The 24,576-nt window shown below is 45.8% G+C and overlaps 1 protein-coding gene across 13 annotated transcripts in view; it reads left to right on the top strand.

Annotated features, from left to right (window-relative positions):
• Nucleotides 1-24,576, top strand: part of EXOC6B (exocyst complex component 6B) — a 237,117-nt gene that overhangs the window by 154,707 nt on the left and 57,834 nt on the right. For 7 of the 13 annotated variants that reach the window (XR_003254712.1, XR_003254711.1, XM_026072704.1 and 4 more), the window contains exons 18-19: nucleotides 2,074-2,215; nucleotides 13,693-13,766. Coding sequence is in view for 11 of the 13 variants with exons in the window: in XM_026072704.1 (XP_025928489.1) it covers nucleotides 2,074-2,215; nucleotides 13,693-13,766 (216 nt within the window). In the remaining 2 variants the exon portion in view is untranslated. The remainder of the gene's footprint in view (nucleotides 1-2,073; nucleotides 2,216-13,692; nucleotides 13,767-24,576) is intronic. The other 6 variants (XM_026072696.1, XM_026072700.1, XM_026072702.1 and 3 more) reach the window with 1 other exon arrangement.

Here is a 24,576-nt window from a genome sequence, read left to right as displayed (position 1 = left end):
TCTGGTTTCAAAACAAAGCCCCCGGCTCTTGCTCTAACGATATGCTCGGGAGGAACAGAATTGCTTTATTTCAGGCACTGACCACCGAATAGCGGCGTCACGGCCCGAGCTTTGCAGCCGACGGGGACAGGCTGGCAGACATTCAGGCGTCTTGCCCATTGTGCTTTGTAGACCTTCACCCGTGACCGCAGTCCTCCCCCACGCAAATCCAGTTAATTTTTTATGAGGTTTGCAAAGGTCTTGAATAAACAATTGATACTGTAGAGATTTTCCTGGAAGCGCCCGTTAATGTTGGAGGCTCTTCAGTTTTCTGTCAAGTTAGTAAATGAGTTATTGGTGACTTGCAGGTGGGTTTTTTCTATGTCCTTGTCTCCGACAGCTCAAGTCTTGGTTACGTGATTCCTTGTTTGCCCTCCTCTCCAAACCACATCTTGCATGTTAGATAAATTGTTCTTGAGCTTGAGGTATTGGGGTGTCTAGGAGGGTTAAAGCATTTCTGTAATACCTATAGGCTGTTACTGAGCTGGTTTTACAGCTGCAGTAGGGAGTGCGGAGAGAGATGAGGATGTCACCCTGCAAATCCGTGAGGAGCTGGCACAGGGAGAGCATTTGGGAGTGCCCACTGCTGCACCATGTGCTTAAAAAAAATACAGTAATTAAACCATGGTCTGAGCTGTCCCTGCTGAGCGTGCAGGGAAGCTGTGGCTCCCTCTAAAATTTCACCATCGGGGCTGGGTTTTCTAGGAGCAGGAACGTCTAGGGATGACCTCTCTGATCCACACAGGTCGTCAAGATTTTCACACCAAGGCATGTGTCCCGACATTGCTAATGGATAAACGATGGTTAGTATTTCAGTCCGCATTAGTTATACGTTGAAATCTGTTGAGAACGATTTCTCTCCCCAGACAAGGTGCCTTCTTTTGGACGTGCTGCTTTTGCAGCTTGTCATGTGTCACATTTGCAAATGGGCTGTTGCTGATTTTACGGTTCAGAACCTGAAGCACGCTAATGGAGCCTGTCGTTCGTCGTGTTTGCCCTCCTCCTGCCTTGCGGTCTGAAAATCGAAGGCTGATGCAGAGCAACTCCTCTTGCTGCAAACTGTTCTCATGATTTATAGGTTGAATCTCATTTGTTCCTCCAAAGTGAAATGTAATTGATGTAGCCTAGAGAAAACGTGTTAAAAAAAAATTATTTACTGACAGTTTTCTCAAGTTTCCTTAGTGGCTGAAGCTAATAACTATTCCTACTTCCACGACAGATATAAAAGTTTCAAGGGCTATAAGTAGCTGATAAAGATTACGTTGCAACGCTTGCAAACTATTAAGTTTTTTGGTGAAGATAAGAGCAACAGATTAAACCTCATCTTGATCTCTAACCTTGGCGTTTAAATAGCAAGCGTTTTGACGCAGTGTTTTGATCCGTAGCTTCTGAAGGTCTTTGCGGCAGCAGCCAGGTAACCTCGTTTTGTCTTACAGATGTTGGAAATGCAGCTAAAGTAGTTTACGCTAACAAGGAGGACGGTAAAAATGTGCAGTATGAGAAAGACTGACTCTCCAGCGAGAGAGCAATCTCTAGCTGAATCTCTGGTAAGAGAGAGAGCCGAAGCGTAGGGCTTGCGCCGGGGCCCGGGATGCCGGGATGCAGCGCAGCCGGCTGCGCTTCCCGCGCAGCACCGTCCGCCGAGCACGGACGCGTTGCGCTCTCCTCCCCGTGGGCCTCCCTGCTCGATCCCCGGGAATCGGAGAGGGCTCGGGAGGAGGCTAAAGCCGCTAATCGCGTTGCGATTAGGACGCGATAACGGGAGACGCCGAGCGCTCCGAACGCCCGAGGTCTGCCTGGATTTGAGCTGCGCCCGGGTACTCTGCACCTTGCAAGGTCTAATTCTGCCGGTAGCAATTCAGAGTCCTGAGAGGCGATTCCCTTTAGAGAGGGTCGTCGCAATGTAGAGCGCTACGTGAAGGTCTGATAGCGGACGGGGTGCAACGAGGAGGGCGGCTGGAGAGTCCGGATGCGAAGCAGCTCGCCTTGCGCGCCGCGCTCGGCGTCCTTAACGAGCTCTCTTTGGTTTTGCAGGGGAAGGTGGCGCAGACCGCGTGCATGTCAGCCTGCAAGCACCTCTCCACGTCGCTGATGCAGCTGCTGCTGGAGGCCGAAGTGCGGCAGCTGACGCTGGGGGCCTTGCAGCAGTTCAACCTGGACGTGGAGGAATGCGAACGTAAGCTGCAAAGCCATTTTCCACGTTTCTCTTACTCGTTACTCTTCCTTTTTCCTCTTAAACGGCGCATTAATGCTTTCCAGACAGTCCCAGCTTTTTGAGATCGGTTATGTTAAAAATAGGCAGATTTAGGGTGGGTAAAACTCTAGCAGGGCTAACAAAAATCAGTCTCCTTGAGTCTGTTTCTGAAAACAATAACTGGCTTATGATCTTAAGAAGTTCTGGTCCTCTCCTGACCTCAGCTGTTCCTATCCTCTATCTGCTGAAGGGAATTTTTTCTCAAAGCGTAGCCTTTTTGCTAGGTCGCTCTTACGGAAAGTAAGATGCCTTGTAAGCAAAATAATTACAGCTATTTAGAAATGTGCCATGTGAGCATCGTAGGTACCAAAAATATGGTCTGCACTTAACCCTGCTCATTTTGGTTCATCGAGCTAACACCTGAATACACTCTGGGGACAAATCCTAAGATCTCACTGAAGTTGCTTAATATCCTGCTTCTCCGTAGGTGTTAACGAAATATAGATCAAAACTGACAGAACACTTTTTTTCCTTCTTATTTTTAAAATTCGGTTCAAAGCAGGGCTGAAACATTGCCCGTGTTCAGGAGCCTCCCTCGCGAGTCTTTCTCAAATGCTTGCTGAAGGCAAGCAAAAAGGCGCATGTCCACACTGCAGACAAATTTTCAGTAAAGGCAACAGCAGGAGCACCGTGCAATTCTTCAGTCACGACGTACAGCAGGAAACCCTCCAATGTCACCCGAACCCTCTGGATTTAGTAGGCTTGAGCACTGCGTAAGTCAGTGGAGGTACCCCCGGTTGCAGGACGTTTGCGAAGCTCAAAAATGCAAATAGGTTTTTTTWAAAAAAAGTGGTCGGACGGATTAGTAACCGTACTCTGCGCGAGCTCCGAAGATGAGGGGCCAGCCGTGAGGTCGTGGCGTTCCCGAACCACAAATTACTGGAATCTGGGCAGCTAGTCGGATGGAGCTGCTGCCTTCCGCCAAGGCATGTGTTGCTGTTGGACCTCTGTCTGCCTGAGAATGGCCATTCTAGTGCTTTAGCAGGACAGCACCTTTTTCTGAGAAAACAGCCATTTCTTTGAGCTCGTTTTGGCCTCTGCGCCAGTTTTTAGCTGCGTGCTATTTAAAGCCGGGTGTATTATGTTCTGTGGCCACTTGTGAAAATATCAAAGGGTCAGTGTCTACGGAAAATGCTGAGCTTGATACAGGCGTATGGTTTCTGTGTTTCTGGGTTGATAAACAGGTCAAGAAACCTTTTAATTGCAGCAAGGGAAAAGGTTTTGGAAAGTTAATTCCACCTACCCGCCTCTTTGGCTTTCCTGGTTGCCGTGAAGGTTGGAACAGACCTTGGAAAAAGTGGAGAAGATGATAAACCTGTTTACTGCAGAATCATCGGAAACGCTCCTTGACCTGGTTAGACTCCACAGCAGAATTGTCCCTGGCCTCAGCTGCAATGGTATCGGAGCTTAAACAGGTGTTGAGCTTGATCCGTTCCGATCCCTGGTAACTCCATTTATTCAGTGAAATTAGTTGTGTTGTTTCATCATCATCTGGCGGTTGACTCCATCAAAATATGTTCTTCCACCCTTTAAAAAAAGTCTTGCTAATCACGTTTGAGTTAAGCGGTACCCATCAGCAGTGACTACTGAGGGATTAAATTTATTTCTGAGGAAGGTCACCCATTAAGATTTTGGTTATTGGCAGGGGCTGGTTTTTAACAGCTGGCCGCGTCCTTTCGCTGAGTCTCATCTCTCTCCTTTGGGTAGACTGGGCGAAGGAGCCGCGTTTAATGAATCATATCCAAAATTTGCAGCAATATCGTACGTCGTAATCCAAGCAATACCTTATTTCTCTTTCAGAAGCGTCTTCCGTCTTAAATTCTGGCCGTGTAGTTTGTGTCCCGTCTGCAGGTGCTGCCTCCGCTGGTAGCAGCCGTGTTCTCAATCTGGGTCCGCAGAGGGCCAGTCTGCRTTGCTGAGAATAAGAAGAAGCGTTCGTCGTTAATAAGAGTTTTGTCTTTTTTCTTTGGGCTGCAAACAGACCCGTAACCCTGCAGTTTTTCCACCTTGCCAGTAACTTAGGTCACTAAGCAGCATCTCTCCCCTAAAAGCCCCCAGTGCTAAGTAGAACAGATGACTARTACAGGCTTTAAAAGCACGATTCCTTAAATTCCCCGGGATCTGGAGGCAATTGTTTTGCGAGACGAAACCGGGAGCGCTCAGACGTTCAGTGGCAGGTGCCGCCAACCCGAGCGGGAGGGCAGGCGACCCGCTCTGCCCGGCCGGGCAACGGAGGCGGATGCCGCGGCCGTAACCTTGCCGTCCGTCGCTGTCCGCCCCCGCCGCTTGCCGCCGAGGACGGGAAAGCTGGGCAGAGTCTTCTCGTGCTTTTCGGCTAGCAGGGATGCGCTCCCTCTTCCCAGCTTGTCCGCCGGCTGGGCTTGCCGGCACCGTGGATTATCTTAGTTCACGGCTCGGGAAGCGACGTGTCGCGATTTTAATGCGTCCCGTGAAACGACAGCGACGAACAACCAAAAAAAAACCCAGTCTGTTGGCAAGACTGGTGTATTCAGAAAACACGTTTCAGTTTGCAAGGGTTTTATTATTATTATTATTATTACCTGCAAGTGCAGGTGCAAATCTCAGCGTCCCTGTCATACTGGTTGTGTATTTGACTCCTGCCTGAATCTGCCTCCAGCCCTCTCCCGTCTCCCCAGGCCCCAAAGCCTTACCTACTTTTGCAGCTTTAGCCAGTGCTTACCGTTTATTTATTATTTATATTATTTTACTATATTATTATTTATTATTTATATAAGTAAGATGTTATTGCTCTTTGGAGCACTTCCAGTGAATTCTGTCAAATGGAAACAGAGCTTCAGAGTTTCAGTCCCCGAGTTTGTTAGGCTTTTATTTAAATGTTTCGTGAATGCCGAAAAGTATCAGCTAGTTAAGAGAGCGATGAGACAAATTAATGAAAGAGGTTACAGGCATATATTAGCTGTGGTTTGAAGATGGTACAGGGTGTCTGTAGGTTTGTTCACTCTGGATTGGAATAGGCGTAGCACACGTTATAAGAAACTGTGTTTATATGCACAGTGGATAACAACTGCAGAGGTGGAAAAGGTGATGCTTTAGGGCTAAAAGAAGACGCCGGTAAGTTAATTCTGCAGACCCAGGGATTCCTAAAATAGGTTTTGACTTGCAAATAGTTGAGGCCGGGCGCAGAGCCACGCGGGAGATGCTTGCTGGGGGATCCCTCGCCTGCGCCGTAACTCTGCCCTCCGCAGCCGCGCGCTTAACGCTTCTTGGATGGCGTTTTGCACGCTCAAAGCCCTGAATACACCGTCTATTCTTTTTATATCCTTTAYGAAGGAAGCTTTCCGAGGAGAAGCAGTAAATTAAATAAACATTAAAAGCCGAATCTTGCGTGCCTTGGCCATGTGAGCGGTCCCGCGTACGTCAGCAGCGTTTCTGGTGTGCAAGAGGCAGGGAAGAATTGAGCTGCAAGATTGTAAAAATTGTCAAAGAAATAAAAATTTCCCACGGCGTTATCCCCCCCCCCCCAACACTGGGAAGGCAGCAGGAATCGTGTTGCCGGAGGCTTTTGCCGCTGGCACAGCGCCCGGCCGGACGGCACGCGGCCCGTCCCGCGCGTAGCGGCTGACGGGCTCTTTTTCCCGCGAAAAGCTGATCCCCAAGATGCGCATTAATAGTTTAAGGGGCTCGGAAGACGTTTTGGCGCGGCTTTATGAGCAATATATACATAAGGACGGCACATCTGCAGAGGGACAGAAGTCATTTGGAAAAATATGGTTAATATTTGCAACTCTTCTTATTATGGCTTGGCTTTATCTAGCTCTTTATGTGCAGGCGAGAGAGATTCGCTCACCTCTTATTTAAGCCTGAAGTGCAATAAGGCGTGCAGGGTTAAATGAATTGTCCAGAAAGACACAGTAGGACACTTCTAATTACGTCTCAATTTAGGAGTGAGCTCTGGCTCCAGCCTGTTGAGCCGACTTAAAAGGAAAAAAAAAAAAAAGAAAAAAACAACCCTGGAGGGGGAAAAAAAAGTAACACAAATATTTCTGTGAACCTGTAAATAGAAGGGCTGGTGCTTCTGTAAGAATAGGCGTCTGCTTTTTAAAATGGAATTGGTTGCCGTGTCCAGAATGCTTCTATAACCCAGGATTTAACAGTACGTTTAATGTGCTTTTTTTAAATTGGTGCGTGCCTTTTAGCCTAGATGCGTGCTCTGCTCTTTTTAGGACCTCCTGTTTCTAGTATTTTTTTTTTCCATATCTCACGTACTTCAGAGGTAGCTGGAATCGAATGTAACGACCCAAATTTGGGGATTACGACAGGGGAAAAAAAAGGAAAAAGAAAGGCGGCTGCTCTTGCAAAAGCATTTTACGTCTACGTAAGTGATTCCAGCGGCGGTTAAAGCCGCTTGTTTTTACAATACTCAGATCATAAAATAAGCAGCTCCGTAATCTCTGAAGGCTTTTAACCGCTGCTTTATGAGAAATTAAAAGTGCCGTAAAATTAGATGTAAAATTTCATTAAACTGTGCCTTTTCGCTCAGCCGGCTCCTGGGTGCAGCCAGGAAGAAGCACGGATGCGCCGGCTGCTTGGAAGGATCCTGCTGTACGAGCCTGCGAGAGCGGGCGCAGAGCTGCCCGCTGGACGGGACGGGACGGGCCGCGGCGGCCCCGCGCGGGCGAAGCTGGCCGTTCGGCGCTGCCCGTCGTCCCTCCCGCTGCCTTTCCTTGCCTAAATTTCGGTTCCTCGTGGCGCTCCGTAACGCTTTATCGCGTGTGCGAGGAATAAACCCAGCTCCTCTGCTCGCCTTTCTGCCGCAGGGTCRCGTGTTCGTCGCCCGTATGGGAACRTGACCACCTGGAGCAGAGCCGAGCCGGCAAGAGCACGCAGGTGTGTTTGAGCGTGCAGGCACGTACCCAAACCCGATCCGATGCGCTGGCAGCCGGACAAGTTGCTGCTCATTAACGAAGGTGCCGGAAATGTCCTAGCCTGTCCCGAATCCAAGGATAAGCCTATTGCATGAAGTGCCTGCACGGATGGTTGAAGGAACGCACGTTGCGTTGAAAGCAAGCAGATTCTGGTGGCCCTGCCATCGGTCGCAGCGGCTCAGCTGATGCTTGGGAACCTGCAGATCCTCTGGTTGCCCGTGCTTTTTCCAGGCCTATCCGTTGCTCCCAATTCCTGCGGCGAATGCAGAATTCCCTCGGAAGATGAGAGAAGCGGATCCCTTCCTTCCCCRCCTCTTCACCTGTCGAAACTTAGCCCTTGTTAGGAAGCAAAACTTTGCATTTTCGTGCTATTAGATCGAGTGAAGTGATTTGTATCGACAGCAGAGCTGTTCTCGAAGYGCTGCAGTACGTGCTTTCCGGAACGGGAAGGTTAAATTGTTGGTGTGCAGAGTGACAGAGGGAATGGAAGTCGGATCCTCTGGCCAGTGGCTGTGCTGCTTTCCTACACTTAGATGTATCCTCCCTTATTTCTCCGTGAATTTGCTCCCCAGGGTATATCATTAATGTCTTTAGTGCTGCCTGCCTTTTCCTCAGATGACCTTTCTTCGAGGTTGCGGAGTACTCGCAATGGCGATGAAAGTGATTCCTGGTGAATTAGTGCATATAAATATGCAGGAGAAGCGCATGACTCTCCATCAGTGAGCTATTAAAAAAAGCGTCCTTTTTGTTGAGATTTTGTTCAGCATTTTAGCTTTTGTATTTGTGTACAAGTTTTCCTTCTCTTCCATCTCCTTTGTAAACCTATTGCTAGAACCACTAGATCATCTCAGCCTCTGCTCAGACTCTCCTGTCCTCTTGTCTCTCTAACTTGTGCTGTCTGCTACGACATTTGGGATATCCCCCATCTCCAACACCTTGTTGTGCTCTCCTTTGTTACCAGGACGCTCATCTGATATTAACCCATCTCTATATTCTTTTGCAACTCACTATAGGAAGAGGAGACGCCTCTGTCCACACCTATTTAAACGAGGCTTTGAAAGTGGAGTTGGATTCCTGAAAATCCTCGTCTTTCACTTCCTCTTCTCAGCAAGTGAAAAGCAACGGAAAGAAACTAATAATGAAATGAGAGCTCRTTTATATAACACACCTAGATTTTAATCTTCTCATGGTCTAAACTAGATAAGATGTTTTCAGTTTTGCTTTATATAGTAAAGAGAGATCAGAGTTTTATTAGTTGGTCTCCTCTGATTATTTGCCCCATGTCATTCTGTAAGGTKACTTTTTCAGTTTCAAGACCAATCTATGCTTAACTCCTTTAGTTTAGGCAGTTTTCAGAGCTTGCTGTTTAACTAAACAGTTCCCCAGCTGCTCACCAACCTTCCCTTCCCCACCCAACATAGACACACACTATTGGTGTTTGTGAACCTTTTCAGCTTGATAAGGTAGTGCTGAGAGTTGCTCGTTCCACTTTTCCTTGTATTAGTATTTCTTTGGAGCTGAGAGTTTCRTATCTGCCCAAAGACTTTCGTCATRCATCTTGGGTTATGGGTTTGGGAACCTGTGTAGATCCGTAACTTGATTCTGCAGACCTGTTCTACAAATTGGCAGATACCAATTTTYCTGGCTCACAACTCTTGCGATTTCATCTGAAGAGTTCCCTTTTCTTCTACTTTAAAACATCTGGTGGTCAAGCTGTGAGGAGTTCCTCTCTGATGCTGTGGAAGCCCTCCAGCCCAGTTAGTGCCTGAAGTCCAGGACATCCCTGTGGACCACTTGTCGCTGCAAACTAACAGGATTCCAGGCTCGTCTTTGTTCCATGAGAGGAACAAATGACAGGCAGGGACTTTTTTTTTGTTAATCTGACCTAGTTCGGTATATTTTGGATAATTCCTCCCTCTTCCTGCAGTTTTCAGGAAATCCACAGATGGGGATGAACTTTGATAATTTGGCCTGGAAATGACATGGGTGAAGTATAAGCTCAATATGGAAATTGGAAAGAGAATAGTAGGACTTCTCCCCAAAGGACCTTCTCTCTGTTTGTCTTGCCCAAATTCCCACCCATCATTTCTCACCTTTTTTTCCTTGTGATCTTCTCCAGATTCCATGCAGAAATTTSTTCTTCAGCTTGAGTTTTCTCAAGGGGTGATTTTTGCCTTTCTGGGTGAGCTGTAAGGGATCCTGTCACTTGGCTTTTCTAAGATAGTCTTCTGAGAGCTTGTCTAAGGAAGACAACTGAGAGTCATGTCACCTCATTCATTAATGAGTACGAGGTCATTGTTTCCCCAGATACAAGACCTGGGCTCTAACCACGAAGTCTTGTGTTTAGCCCAGAAACGTCTCTTGGGCTTGCTCTCCTGTAATCCCGACAGGAGGCATACAAGGGTGTGCCTAGGTGGAGATGAGTGTGTCCAGGGCTGGAGCGATGTGGTGTGGAGGTTCAGTTGTTGGAGGTTTGGGATAGCTGCCTTGTGCGTGAGCAACGTGATCACAAGCGTGTTGTCCACGTTCTCATGAACAGGAGCTATGGTAGCCTCTGGATCATGCAGGTCYGCCATCCTATGTTCTGGCGCTGTCACATAAATTAGACTAAATCTTACCCTCAAAATGATGTTTTTGAGGAATAAAGTAGCCAGCTGTGTGTGTTTTAACCACGCAGTATATGTAAGACACTCTGTCCCTGTGTGTGTAACTGTGTACAGTATGTAAAAAGAGATTCTCCAATTCTGTATAATTAATTTACAGTGGACGCCTTTTCTCTCGTGTTTGTTTGAACTCTTTATTCWTTGTTCATTGTAAAGGGCTTAACGGTTCCTGTTCCTTGATTCTTTCATTGCTGAAATGTTTTGGAAGAGAGGTTAGAGTCCCTCTGTGACCTGCCCTGGGTGGCCCAAGCCTGTAGACCTTGCAAAGACATTACTTTTTTGGCCTGAACACAAGYCTCTCAAACCTTTAGCCTGGCTAAATGCTTTGTACAAACAGCCGCATACTGATCTGCTCTATTCTCTTGTGATTTTCTGCTCAAGGGGCTGTACTGTAGGTGGCTTGCTATGTTTGCCACTTGCCGTGGTGGTGGAGAAAGTACAATGAACGAATCCGACAGTACTGAGGCCAGCACTGTGCTCGGTTGTTCTGAGAAATTTATCCTGAAATCTGGTTGAAGAGATTAAAACCAAGAAGAACTGGCTGTGTCCTTCCTTTAAAGCTCCGTTCTGTTCTTTCTTTCTTTCTTTCTTTAAGACTTCATTCGTTTCTCCTTCCAAAATAAGTTTGTGGCATTGGTATGTAAAATGTGACCTACGATTACAGAAGGTAYGACTATTTTTATAACAACCGTGGGGTGAAGCATTGCATTCAGTSCTCTCCTGGCTCCCTACAGGCAATTGCTGCAGCAGCTTTCTTCTAGTATGTGAGCTGTATTCTTGATCTCATTTCTCCAGTGATACAAATAATATGATCTCACATGCCGTTTCACTTCTTGGATGTCAAGTGCATTGCTAAGGTGGGAGAGGCCCCAGTCCTTTCTTTCATGAGTGTTACCGTTTGAGCAGATCTTGGTTCATAAAGAGCATGTTCAGTATGCTACCGCTGTAGTAATGTGCAGTGTGAAAGTGCAGTGTTACTCCCGTTACTCCCATATGGTTGCTTAGCAGGAGACAGCTAAAGGTGAGCAACCATGTCTTGGCATTAAATCCATCTTGGTTTATGGATGACCGATGACAATAGCGATATATTCMCAAGTYTTGTGAAAACATTCAAGATCCACTCAGTGAGYATTTGAAATTCATGTCTTTGGRAAAATCTTAAATTTCWCAACTCYRTGTGTGCTTCTATATGGATTTCTAGCAGCTGCTAAGCCCTTAAATCTRAAAWRRAAGGTTGKTTTTGAYGGAATCCTTTTAGGGTTTTTGTTTTCCAATGTTGTTTCAAATGTAATTAGTAACATGACGTGACCCCATCCRTGGAGCGTGGGACGCAGCAGTCGGGCAGTCCTTTGTTACGTACCTCAACCCAGTGAAGTCTGCGGCATCGGCCAGCCCTTGGTGGCTTCATCTCACGAGTGGAAGCTAGAAAGCTATTTCTCACATCTAAAAGGGGTTTTTTTAGATTTTCAGGTACATGCTTTTTCAAAGTAGGGGTGTTTTAGGACTGATGTGGCTTTTGGGATAATTTTTCCAGATGAGATGGAGGGCGTATAACAAATACATAAAGATGATTTATCCCTTGCAGGTCAGAGTCAGAAAGCTTGTGTGTTAGTCCTCCCTTGCATGTGTGTTCTGGTTCAGCAAATTACAATCAAGTTTTATAGCAAACGTACATTAAAATGACTGTATAGTTAGAATTAATTAAAACAGCTTTGAGCTTAAATGTAAATCACCGTGGAGTACTTGCAGCCTAAACGTTGCAGCACTGGTCAGTGAAACTGGCTGGAAGCTGAGTGGCTCCTTTCTCTGTTCAATCGTGTTTTGGGCAAAAGTGACAAAAAGTCCGTACATCCAACTGTGGATGGTTCCACCTGTCTTTCAGACTCATGTTGAAGCTCTGTCAAGGGCTTTTGCCTTTTCAAAGTCTAAATGTTAGCACTCATGTATATACATTTTCTTGTTTATTATCTGTTTCTAGTAGTAGGAATCGATAAAAATAATGGTTTTAAAGCCACATTTGTTCATCAGTMTGTCTAGATTTTGTAACAAAATTGATTTGCTTTAACTTTGCAAAGAGAAACTCTCTCTCGTCTCATTGTCCTGCAGCAGAATCACTTGAGCGATCAGTGCAAAGATGAGTGATCGTTTCAATCTTAGAGCGCTTCTGGCATCTGAAATCATTAAGAAGTAGAACTGGGGATGTCTGAAACTGGCCACTGTGTCCCTGGAGGTACCTGTGTCTGTATTGAAGGATGTTCTCCAACCCAAGATTTTAATGAAAGTTGGAGCAAGAAAACCAACAAATAATCTCTGTCTGGCTTCCAGAAAGCAGGCAGTCAAGGAACAGGGCTGAACCCTGTCTGTCTCATTCATTGGTCTGCTCTCAGAAGAGCCATGGGGACTGCTCATATGACTGGGCTTTTTTCCTTCTTTCTTGGCATTTGTTTGAAAATGAGATAACTATTGGAAGGAGAAGCATTCAAGGAGAAGACCATCTGGCGTGAGGTGACTCTACTTAGGGTTTAAGGAAAGGACAGGCTTTGTCTCTTAGTACCTTTGTGCAGTCATGAAGAGAGAAGGCAAAATCCACCTTTCTTGTTGCAGAGCCTTCCTTCTTCCTGAGCGTTGTGGAGCTGCAGGAGATGGTTTGAGGGTTCCTGTATGGAAAATACCAGAATAGTGGGGCAATAAGGACCCTGGCCTTCTTTAACTTAAAAATGTGTTCCTTGGTGTATATTTTTCCCTCACTACTTCCTTTCTACAGTTACGCTAAGTTGCGGCTCATGGAAACTCTCCGTTCTAGAGTGCAGCTTGCTCTGTACAGCAACTTTGGTGGCTTTACAAACTAGGTCTGCTTGGTCATGAGAAGTTGCACTGAGGGCAGAGATGAAGCCATTATTTCTGTCGCTAAAGACGGCAAAAATATAGTGAAGTTGGGCAAAACCAACCTCAGAGATATCTTCAAAACACACACCTGAATACACGCAGTCATTGGCTTTATGAACGTTACCACGTAAAAGCTGTTAATGACGTGGAAGAGCTAGGGTCTTCTAACATGGATTTGTAAGAGTCCCCCTTGGTGGTTTTAGACTTGGTTTAAATAATAAATTAGAAGAAAAATAAATGACTTAAGTATGATTTTGTGGCCAGATTACACTAGGAGGAGGTAAATGTGGCCTTAAATATTCTCTTCGCTTTAGAAGCCAACGTTATTCAGTTGTCAGATGTCTTCATCCAAAATAAATAAATACGCCGCATAATGGAGGCGATTCTTCCCATTGGGGTGACCGTATACTGGCAATAATGCGCCATACCAGATAATGCAAATAATCTGCTGCCGCATAATTAATGATGCGGCTGGGCATATTTTTTTGATGAATGCTTATGGAGCCTGGTGACAGGCGTGAAATTAGAAAATTCCTTCAGCGCCCTAAAATATAAATAGCTTTCGGAACTGAAAAGAGTTTCACAGCTGAAGATTTTATTGTGTTGAGAGGAAAAACTTTTCCACCCCCATCCCCCCCTTTCTTCTCGGCAAGTTGTTTGTCCATTCACAAAACAAATACTCTGAAGCCCAGTACGGCTCATGGGAATAAATTTCAGGTCGAATTAGTACAGTTTCCTTGCTGTCAGGACGGTGGAATTAATGGTGTTTTGATGACACGAATTTTGAAGGGCGAACAAAGAAGCTGAAGGGAGGGAGACATGACTCCTTAGAAGTGCGGTCCTCCTCTCCCCCAGCCTCTCTTGTCTTCCCTGTCATCCGTCTGCCAATCTCCCTGTCCATGGTTAGTTAAAGGCGCTTTTTATCCTCTTTTCTTTCCCACAGAGTTTGCCAGATCCGGCCCAGTGCCTGGGTTCCAAGGGGACACGCTGCAGTTGGCCTTCATCGACTTGAGACAAGTAAGTCTTTGTGTTTTTGTTTTTTGTTTTTCTTTTAAGATGTGTGACTGAAGACCATCAGGTCTTAAGGAAAGGGAGAGGAGGGGAAACGGCGTCGGCGATTTACGCCAGAGACCTATATTTCCCCCCCACAAGGCGCTCCCCCTCCTCCCCGCGCTCGAAGCCACCTCCTTCTTTAGCCCTCTGGGGTCCTCGAGATGGTGGAGGTGAAAAGGGCTGGTGGCACGGGGGAGCGAAAGAAAGCCGCGAGTGACCCTAGGCGATGGGGGCCATTGTGCTGTGGTTGGCTTCTGTAGACATGGCAAAAAGACACCTCCGCAACCCTCCCAGCTGACACCAAGCAGGTGTTGCTAACAGAGAGAGCACTGATGCAGAGCCCGCCTGCCTGGGCCACTTTTGTTCGCAGATAAAGCCCAGAGAAGCGTTTGGCGAGGGCGAAGGAATTTGCATTCGGGATTGTGTGGGGAGGGGTGTGCGTGTGCGGGGGGAGGTTTCCACCGGTCTCCCACTCTCCTCCCCCTCCGCCGTCCCCTCTTCCGCAGATGGTCCCCAGCCATGAATGACAAAGTGGCTGCTGAGGAAGATGATTGGGAAAGGCTCCACCCATCGGTGCCCACCTCTCGAGGGGCCCCATTATAGCCCAGTTGACCATAGCAGGTACTGAGGCATTTGTAGGGCTTGGCAAGCCAATTTAGGGAAAAGCGCCATTCTAGTGAGTCATTTGTTAGGGGTAGAAATGGGCATTATTGATATACTAGGCTGGGGGGGAAAAGTGAGGTGGTCCTGTCATCTCTTGGCACCGAAGATGGATGGGTTGGATAGAAAGTCTGAATGAAGTAAGACTCAATGACTGATGCTTCTCTCCTATTAAAACAATCTTTTTTTGTCTGTTAAACCCCCCTGGCTTTGTCCCTCCTGCCATCATGATGCAGTGCCTCTTGTTTTCAGGGTTGACGTAGTTTGCATTCTGAAAACTTTCGGGTGCCGAGGGTATTTCTTAAATCTGCATAATCCCTTGTATCGATGATCTCCTTACCACTGTGACTCTGTTTCATGCTGGAGCCGCTTTTAACCCGTAATGGTTTGAGAAGTTCTCTGAATCCAATTGATGTGCAGTGCAATCTGTCATCCGATGACACTTCTGCAAAGCAGCAATAAGGTTGTTAATAACGTCGAGGTGCTGCACGTTCATGTTTCATACTTGGGCGTGTGATTAACTGCCAGGTCGGTTTGCAAAATGGTCGGAATAGCTACCCGGGAAAGGTGTGTGTTATCATTGCTATGTGTTGACACTTTTATCTTCATTAGCTTCTTGGCACTTTATTGACTGCAATACGCAATGCGCTCCCAACCTCCTGGGCATAAGGAAGTGTGGAGGCTTTGGTCTTTTTCCAAGCACGAAGACATGAATGCAGGGATTTTGAAGAGGAAAGCTGTGGCTTTTTGAAGAATGAAATGCCTTAAAAATGCTCTGTGAGGTTCAGCCTCTCTGAGCCAGTGCGTTAGCAGCAGGCTGGGTTATGCGAAATGTTTGTACGGTTCATAAGTGCAAAACGCAGCCAAGTGAATTCAGCTTGGGTGAGGAGAAAGCTAAACAGTAGCCCTCTACAATTCTTCCTCCTCTGTCAAATACTCTTCTTTGTACAGGGCATTTTCATCTTTGTTTTTGAAGATAGTCCCAGCTTTTTATGGAGTTTAAAGATAATAACTATTCTGAATTTTGCAAAGAGAAAGGGGTGAAGCTTGGTCCTGTTGAGTTTCAGTTGAAAACAGGCAGTCCTAGATGTTCTTCTGGGTAATAGTGATGCTGTGTGGATAAGACAGAGTATTGTGCAGATAGTGGACAACATCTGATTGTCCCAAGTAGAGCAGAGGCCACCTATCACCGGTTTATCGGGCTTAGCAATAACACGCAAAGACGAGGCAGTTCCCAGTCTCCTTTGATGTTGTCGATTCGCCTATCCTGGGATGTGTCTTGTGTAGCCAAACTCCGTGTCTCACGACACTTCAACCAGTGGCACTTCTTGTAGGGCTGCGCCTGCAGCTGTCAGGCCTGGGAGCAGCAGGGAGCTCGAAGGATGGGTGGATGGATGAAGGTAGAGCACAGAGAGGTTGTCCCTTGTTTTATTTTTTGTTTCTTCTTTTTAAATGTTGCATTCTTCCTCTTCCCTGGCTCTTTTAAGTCACTGAATATGACAATATATTTCAGTAATAGTAGCTTTGAGCTCTTACAGAGCAACTGTAGATAAAATTGTCAAAGTAATGTGGGATTAAGTTGCTTTAAGGGAATGACTGAAATTATTTCTAGTACAATAAAACGTAAAATGGTAGAGGAATATAGTGATTGGGTAAAGGAGTTTCTGTCTCAAATACAGATCCCTATAATGAAAAATAAAACCTGTTTAAATACTATTGGCTAGGCGCATCAGAATTTCTCCTTGTTCAGGACACTAGACTCAAATGTAAGATCCCTCTGTACAAAGAGATCCTGATTCTCCCCTTGTGCTCAGCAAAACTGGGAGCAAATTCATTACTATATGGTCAAGAGGAAAAGAATCAAACCCAGAGAACCCAAATTGCTATTCTGTTGTTTTGTAGACTGATTTCAGAGCTTCAGATTTACGGGGAAAATCCATACTAGCCACTGAAACTATCCTAGAGCAGACAATAATTTAAAAAGCAACTTCCCTTTGCATCCTGGGACAATTCTAAATCCATAAATGCTTTTAATGACGTGATAAAGTCAACCAAGTCACATCTCAAATCTTTTTGTGAAAGTCTTTTTATAAGAACGATCTAGCAGTGCTACTCAAATATTTAAGGCTTTACAAGGAAGCAGCAGTTGCTTTTTCCCTTAAAGTTTAGACTTTGCGCTTATTCACTCTGCTATATGTTAGAAATCTGATGTAAATTCGGTTCCATAAATAACCTTGCTACAATGTGAGAGGCGCCTAAATAATTTAGCCTTCCGCATCTTACTTGCAGAAGCGACTTAGGCACTTGGATGTCCAAACACCCCTGAAGAGTTTCAGGGGACTTCCAATCAGCCCCGAGTCAGCAGATGCAATAAGTTCACTGTGCTCTCCACAGCTTCCAGCCAGCTGGAAATGTTTTAGCTTTTCATTTTCATGGGTTTATTATAAGAAAGTTGGTTGCAGAAGAAGGTTTTATATTTGTCTCTGAAGTCGCTGCAATCCACAGCCATTCTGATCTCTCCTAGAAGCCAGATCGACAGTTGTGGCCTGTCGCCAAGGAAAATCTGTCTCCAGCACTTGAAGAATTTCACTCTGGGCTCTAGTGAGTGAACATCTTAGCCGACTTTGAGAGTGTTCCTTACTCCAGGCCTCTGCGTCTGTCCAGCGGATTGTAAATCCTGTGTGTTGAATTTCCACTGGAAATGCAAACTTCAGCATGAGGCTGGATTTAGAGAAACTTGACTTGGAGCCCATCTTGCTGTAGGCAGGCAGATGTGCAAGGGGTGAGGGCAATGAGGCTTCACTGCTCTAACTCCATCCTTTTCCTGTTTCACGTAATAAATGGCGGTAACTTGACGGTGCTTCTGAATTTGAATGCCACCTCTTCAAACCCCGTCAGTAAGGCAGGAGAGGCAAACGCTATCTCTGGGTGTGTAGCAGCTGCTCTGCTTGCCACTTGTCAAATAGCAAACATTTTGTGTGTTCTTTTTACTGTGTTCAAAAGCCAGATGTGGTTATTGTGGGTTTGCGTTGGGTGCCAGCCAGTTGGGTAGTGAGAGGTCTCCCTCTGATGCATTAATTTTTCCCTATTACCTTTGATAAGGATGCTTGATAAAGGAACATCCCCCTGAAGAACGCGCTTCCCTTCCACTCCCGTTCTGTGCCCCGTTCTTCTTCCTCTCAAACGAATTTCCTCTCTTCTCTGCATTGTTTGCGTAGTCGCTGGAGGTTTTATTTCCATTTAGAAGGCATGACATAAAAAGTTAGGCAGGAACGTTTAGCCTTATGAAATGTGCAGGCATTCCGTCTTTCTTTTGATTTCCCCCAATAACTTCTGAATCCTCTGTTTCAGCTGTATTTGACTGAGGGTTAGCAGGCTTCAGAGGTATAACAGTCCCGTGACTTTTTGGCCAAGATAACAGAGAAAAGTTGTGGTGTGAACTCATGCCTCAGATGTCAGAGAATCCACTGGGTAGCTCAGCCTTGCGAGAGGTCCGTGGGAAGTCTGCCTTTAGTGGTTCCACACTTGTTTTTTTTAGAAATGTCTGGTCAGTTGAAGGATACGGCAATGGGGAACTTTAAGGTTATGTTGAGAGACACAGTAATGCTGGGTTTTGTAGAGATCCAGCTCGGCTTTAGTCAAAACACAAGATGATCAGTAGTGAAATGGAGTTTTGAAAACCCCATGTGTAAGTGGTGTCTCTTGGTGGTTGGCTGCCTTAAAGGCACTGAAGGCTTTGACTTGTGCAAGACAAGCCTGCACCACGTGAGGTGGTGACCTCTCTCCTACTTCTGCTGGAGAGAGGTACTGGACAGTCCAGGGCTTCAGTATCCAAACCGGGCATGCTGGCTGAGGGAAAGCCCTTGCAAATCAGGGCTTAGTGGCCATGGCCGTGTGGGTCAGTGCCTTGAGATGGTGCTGCAAAGTTCTGTCCACCTCTCTACTTTATTACTTGAGGCATTTTAATGGCAGGGAGATAGCCCCTTGAAGAGCTTGGAGACAGCACCAGGGACAGCATGCATGTTCATAGGTTCGTTGCCACCAGGCAGGGAGCCCTGTTCTTTTACTTATTTTTATAAGTAAAAAGTATAAGTTTTTATACTTATTTTTACAGTTAAAAGTGGTTTCCCTGCCTTGTAAAACCTAATGAGATACCTGAGGAGCAGTGTGGAAACAAGACATTGGATGAGCCTTAGAGCCAGTCCCTACGTCGGTTGAGCTCTAGGCCTGCTGCAAGAGGCACTGCCAGTCCCACGCGTGTGCAGTGGTGTGGAGAGAGGCTTGTTAGATATGAAATTGGTTTGGTTTTTTTTCCCCCACTTGTTTTGCTGGTATACGCAAGAGAAGTTGAAAATCGTATTAGAGGGAGAGTCAATTAAGCTAAATATCTCTGCGAGATGTCTTCACTTCACATGTACTTGCTTGCGTCTTTGAAGCACAGGTTGTCATGAGAGGAGCTGCAGACAGAGTAGCTGTGGCGTTAATCATTGAATGCAGTAAGGCAGAGATGAAAAGGTGACTCATTGGTTTCATCTAATCTACTTCCTTGCCAGTGGCTTTTTTCCGTCTCCAAATTGCTCTGTAGACTGCCGTCTGCCTGCCCCACTACCTCACACGTCTTGATCATAGCAGCTTGACTGATTCTCAGGAACGTCCGTTGCGCTGGTCTGGGCAAAGGCTGCCTCTTGGGGGATCCGTGCACTGGTTTTCTTGAGAAGCACTCTCGTACTGTTGGGTTTCTAGTTCTCTTTAATTGTCAATGCCCCTTGCAAGGAGACTTTTACCGTGCCTGAGGGAGAAAGAGAATATTTACCTTTTACATCTCGCTTAACTTATATTCTCTTCTTTCTTCTTAACTGCATCCCTCTACTTCTGTTTTTACCCTGTATTCTGTCCTTCTTTATTAGTGCTTACTTTTAATTGGTTAATCATTGCTTGTGTGGACTCAAGCACCCTGTTCTCATCTTCCGCTCAGCTATCAGAAGCTCCTAGGGGTAGCTCTTGAGAACCATCCTACGTGTGACCTGCCTGCCATTGTATCCCACACGGTGCCAAGCGAAATGTTGAATTCTATTAATCTTTCATTGTAAATGTCATCTTGTTCTTGTGCAGTAAGGAAATAAGAGGTGTGAAGACATATGTTCCAGTTGCAACCTTAATTCTTAATTACCCTGCAATGATGGGTTTGAACTAGTTTTATCATTACCTTAAATATAGGTATTTGCTGTTAAGATCGTATCTTGAGGCTGTTAATTACTTTTGCTGCTCCTCTCCGAGTTCCTTCCACTGATTGATATCTTTTGGATAATGCATCAACCATTATTAATCGTGTTCATTATGGTGGTGCCTACAGGCCAACTAATAACTGCCCATTTTTGCTGGGTCTTGTGGAAACACGAAGAACTTAGAGTCTAAACAGATGATGGAGACCAGAAAAAGTAGGCCAAATGAGTCTGACTTACAGCAGAACGCATTATTGCCGATTAAATATTTTTCTTTTTTTCCCCAGCACTCCTGAATGTGATAGATGATTTTCTAGGCATCCAGAAACCATAGCCATATCAGCTTTTCAGAAGTGGAGATGTTCTCGTCTTCATCCTCTGTCACACCTCTCTACCTATGTAGGCCCAAATTATGCTAGTTTCTCTAAATGCCAGATTGCCTGGGGAAAGCGATTTAAAAGCTGTAGTCTGTTATTAATTTATGTTGGACCTCAGTGCTCTCCAGGCCTCTCCAGCATCATGCTGAGTTTCCTCTTGGAAGTTATCTGCATGGGATAATACAATAATTTCATCACCAAAAAAATACTAGTCCATTAACCTTTTCCCCCAAGGATGAGTTTTCTAAACCTGTATTTTAAAACTAACAGTTTGCCTTTGAAAATATTTGCTGTAATCACTTGGTGGAAAGTAATAGCTAATGTAAAGTCAGAGAGTTCTTGAGGCCTGTATAAACTTTATGAATTTCATGTATTCATACTGTATGAATCACCTACCTCTTTGGAAGGTGGAGTTGGCCATACCCTTCCATTCAGCTTCTCTGGAAGCTGTAGAGGTGAAAGAAACCCTCTATGGTAGAGAGCATAGTACATGTTTCATCTGCGAGCAGACTGAATCACCAGGGCCTGTGGTGCCCAGGAGCCCTGACCCTTAGCTTCAGCTCCTGAACTGCTGGAAATTCTCCCGCTACATTTACATGAGCACGTGGGGCCTATTTCTGTGTCACCCCGTGTGCTCCGAATGCCCTTTCCATTTCTGTTGGTCAAGGGTTCAGGTGTCTCCTTCTGTCTGTTCCCCACCCCAACTCTCCCTTGTCCCAGGAGACTTGGAAGAGGTGAAAAAGTACAAAGATAAGATGGAGGGGATGATTAAAAAAAGAACCAAATGCTTAATGATGGGCCCTTTTTTACCTGATTCATGTCTTCATATCATCTGATCCTTCTGCCTTGGTGTTAGCACCGTCTGTTTTAACCCGTGTTGGTTGTGTCGTAGGAAAACAAGGTGCTGTTTCTTTTGGACCCTGATTTGAAAACTCTACTTCTCAGAGTGATTGTGACATATCTAAAAAGAAGCGAGACAGTTTATAAGCTGTGTTGGTACCTCCTAAACCTCCATCTGGACTCCGGTGTGCGAGAGCTCTCTCATGGACTGTGTGCAGTTCTGGTGGTGCTCAACCTGCCCAGGGTTGTCATAGGGAAAGGTGCTCCAAGCTGGAGACCCCTCACAGACAACAGATACCGGCACCTTTTCCCCACTCTGGCACATTTTTATGCGAAGGCCCGTGGAGATGTGCTCACACAGGCATTATCAGGCAAGCATTGCTCAGGGAGCCGCGCAGGAGTCCCCTGGGCATGGCTAAGCCAGTGTAAGAGGACCAGCAAGGACATTCCGGCGTCTTGGCCAAACCAATGTTTTCCTTGCTTGTTAGGCTAAGAGCATGGGTTTTTTGGTGCCTAAAAAACAACAGTATTTGAAAAGGGCACATTAAGTAATTTATTTTTAAATCAATGTTAAATGTCTGACTCACAAAGGAAGGATGGTTCAAAGTTTGTGCTGAAAATCCTGGCTGCTGCTCGCTGTGCTCTGCAAAAAGAGAATGGGAAGAGAGAAAGACACACAGAGGCATAAGTTCAGAGCAGATTTAGAGCCTTAAATTTGAATTTTCTTGCTTTGGTGGATTTAAGCTAGTCTTAGTGTTACTTTAAACATAGCCCTTTGTAGTTCAATTATATTAAAATCACACAGATCCCTAGTCCAGTCGACTGCTCGGACTCGGTCAGGATCCATCGCTCTTTATCCAGGAAGGACGTATTGGCACGCTGAGGAATTAAAGAGCCTGGGTGCTCCCCAGAGCCTTCAAACAAAAAAAAAATCAAGAGTGCAAACATCCTCTGTTAGCACTTCTCTTAGGCAGAAAGCTCTGCCTGGGTTTCTTTCGTTAGGGCATAGCAATGGAAATTGTGGAGTCTGTTGATGCTTTACAGACTGGAACAATAAAAACAAACAAAAAAACAGTTAAATCCTTTCTCGTTCAGAGATTTTCTCTCTAGATAAAAGAAATCAAAGGAGCTATTGAGGAGTTTGATAAAAAGGAAAGGACTTTGCTACCTCGCAGTTGTGTGTTAAATTCCCCAAGCAGTCATGTAAAAAGTATACCTGAATTGCTTAGATGTCCAGCTCCTATTGAAATTGGTAAATGGTGGAGAAGGACATACCTGTTGTTCTCAACTTAACTGGTGCTGTAAGCTGACTCTTGTGGTTTCCTTAGGAATGACTGGGCTTCCCACGCTGTGGTCAACCCCAAGTCCAGGGGGTTGGGTTTTGTCCACACACATCCCATGTTGCTGCACAGATCTGCTGAGCAGGCTTGAAGCTAATAGTGAACTTGCACTTCCTTTCCAAAGCTGGATACTGAGCTGAAAACAGTTCAGTAAAACATTATGTGATTGCTTGTTATTCCTTTATGTTGTCGTCATATATATTTTATGGTAGAACAAGCAGTGCAGCCAGATGGGACTCTGCTTCCATGAGGAATCTCAGCGGAAGGGGACAGTGCATCTAAACTGGCAACACATTTTAGTTTGCATTCTTCCCTCTAAGACTTGTAGATCCTGGGGACCCTCAACTCTCGCTGCCTCGTGTTTGGAGGTGCTCGGGGTTCTTCCACCCTAGAGCAGGTTGCTGTTACTTTAAGCGTCTGCCATACGCAGCGGGAGCTGGATGCTCTTAGCAAGCCTGTTGGTAGCAACAAAGATCTCCTCCCCAGCGTGCCCTCTAATTGCAGGAGATTGTGAGACCGTCATCCGACCAGGGAAACGGACACCGCTTGAGTTATAAGGCCCACTTTCACCTTTAACCCGCTGATTGAGGCAGGATTGACGGGGAACGGAGAGGGCCAGAGGTGCTTGCCCTTCACCTCCGGCTCCCCGCCTGTGAAACCCAATACGCTCCCGCGAGCTGTGCGTGCTCCGAAGCTGTCACTCTTTGAGCTGGCGAGGAAAAGCTCCGCTGCTTGAATGGAAATGCCATCCATAAAGAAACCTTTATTGAGCTGCCTTTCGTGACATCCTAGCTTCACCTTGCGGCGTGCCTTTTTTTTTTTTTTTTTTTTTTTTTTTTTTTTTTTTTTTTTTTTTTAATTTTATTTCTTTTAAGAGTGCTCCTTTCGCTTTGTGAAAGCGAAGAACGGGTAGCTCGACTCAGCTGCTCCGTCTCCCTGGAACGGGTCGGCTGGGCCTCGGTGGGTGGCAAAGCCAGTTTTGCAGGGCGGTTTTGTCTTTGAAGCCGTGGGGGGGAACAGTATCCCTATGCAAACGTGTGCAGCTCCTTTCCTCGGGATCTCTCAAGTGCAGCCGGATTGCTCGGTTGTCATTTCCGAGCAAGGAGGCGGTAGCCCTCGGAAAGCCTATGGGGACACTTTGCCAGTCAAACAGTCAGCTCTCTGAAATAACATGCGCAAACCCCAAACCCACCAGTGGCGTGATGAACGTCCGCGAAAAGTATGCCAGACAAGACCGCTGCTGCTTTTATCCATCAAGGTGACTTTAATTGCCAGGCAGTTGTTTGAGAAGCCTTGGGTACCCCGTATCCTTCAGGAATGAGGTATTAATTGCCTCTTAGATGACTGGTCCCAGAGCAGTCTGCTGTCAGACTCTCCGATTGATTTTTTTTCATTTGATTTAAAGAGTGCACATATTGACTAGCATTTATGTAGTGCCGGACCCATGGATTAAGAGGTTAATAAATGAGATAAGGCTTGTGGGGAAAGGCAGGCAGTTCTGAAGTGGAAGGGCCCTGTGCAAGATAAAACAGCGGAGAGGGAACTTGACCTCTGCATACTTAAGACAACGCGGTGGCGAGAAGGCACAGGAGTGACGACAGTATTGGAGCTTTGGAAGAAAGCAGCAAAGAGGAGAAGGTGTCCTCCAAAATAAAGACAGAGTTAGGATCTCAGGGTAGTGTTTTAAGCTGACTTTAACGCTCTATTTCAGCCAATGATTCCTTCCTGAAGCTACTTGAGGCTAAAGGTACTGCACATCTTTTACAAAAGCCTCAGTCCTTCGGGGTTGTCATTTTTATTGATGAATTGACAGCAAGGTGGCACTATACAGCAAGAAACATTACAGTATGATTTATTTCAACTTTTCTATTAGTTTCCCCTCCACCGTGATAAAAATAACTTGTGTTCCTATCGGTCCTGTTAATTCCAGGGCATGTGTGTTTGTTTTTAAACAAAAAGCAATAGGTGTTGATGTTAGGTGCATAAATGAGTTATTTAATAGGTTAGTTCTATTAAAAGCAGGAGTTTACAGATTGTTTTGATGATAGTGGGAAGTTTTGTGCTGTTGCTCTAAATCAGTAGCTTCGTGATTAAGTGCAGTCCTACTCTGGAATAGGAGAGGAGTGACTGAGGTGTCTAAATGTAGGTATCTACTGCAGCCTTAGAAGCCCAAAGGTACCCTAGACATCCACAAGGGACTGGTACACAGGGTACAGGCAGACAAGAGACCTGTGCCTGGCTGGAGTAGCMGCTGCTGGACACACTTTGGTGCCTAAAAGGGCATTGGATACCTCTGTTTAGGACCTGAATTGCTCTGTTGTGTGACTGACAACTG

Source organism: Apteryx rowi, unplaced genomic scaffold (genome assembly GCF_003343035.1).
Source record: "Apteryx rowi isolate R43461 unplaced genomic scaffold, aptRow1 scaffold_35, whole genome shotgun sequence".
In the NCBI taxonomy this organism is placed as follows: domain Eukaryota; kingdom Metazoa; phylum Chordata; class Aves; order Apterygiformes; family Apterygidae; genus Apteryx; species Apteryx rowi.
This window is presented reverse-complemented; position numbering and strand designations above follow the sequence as displayed.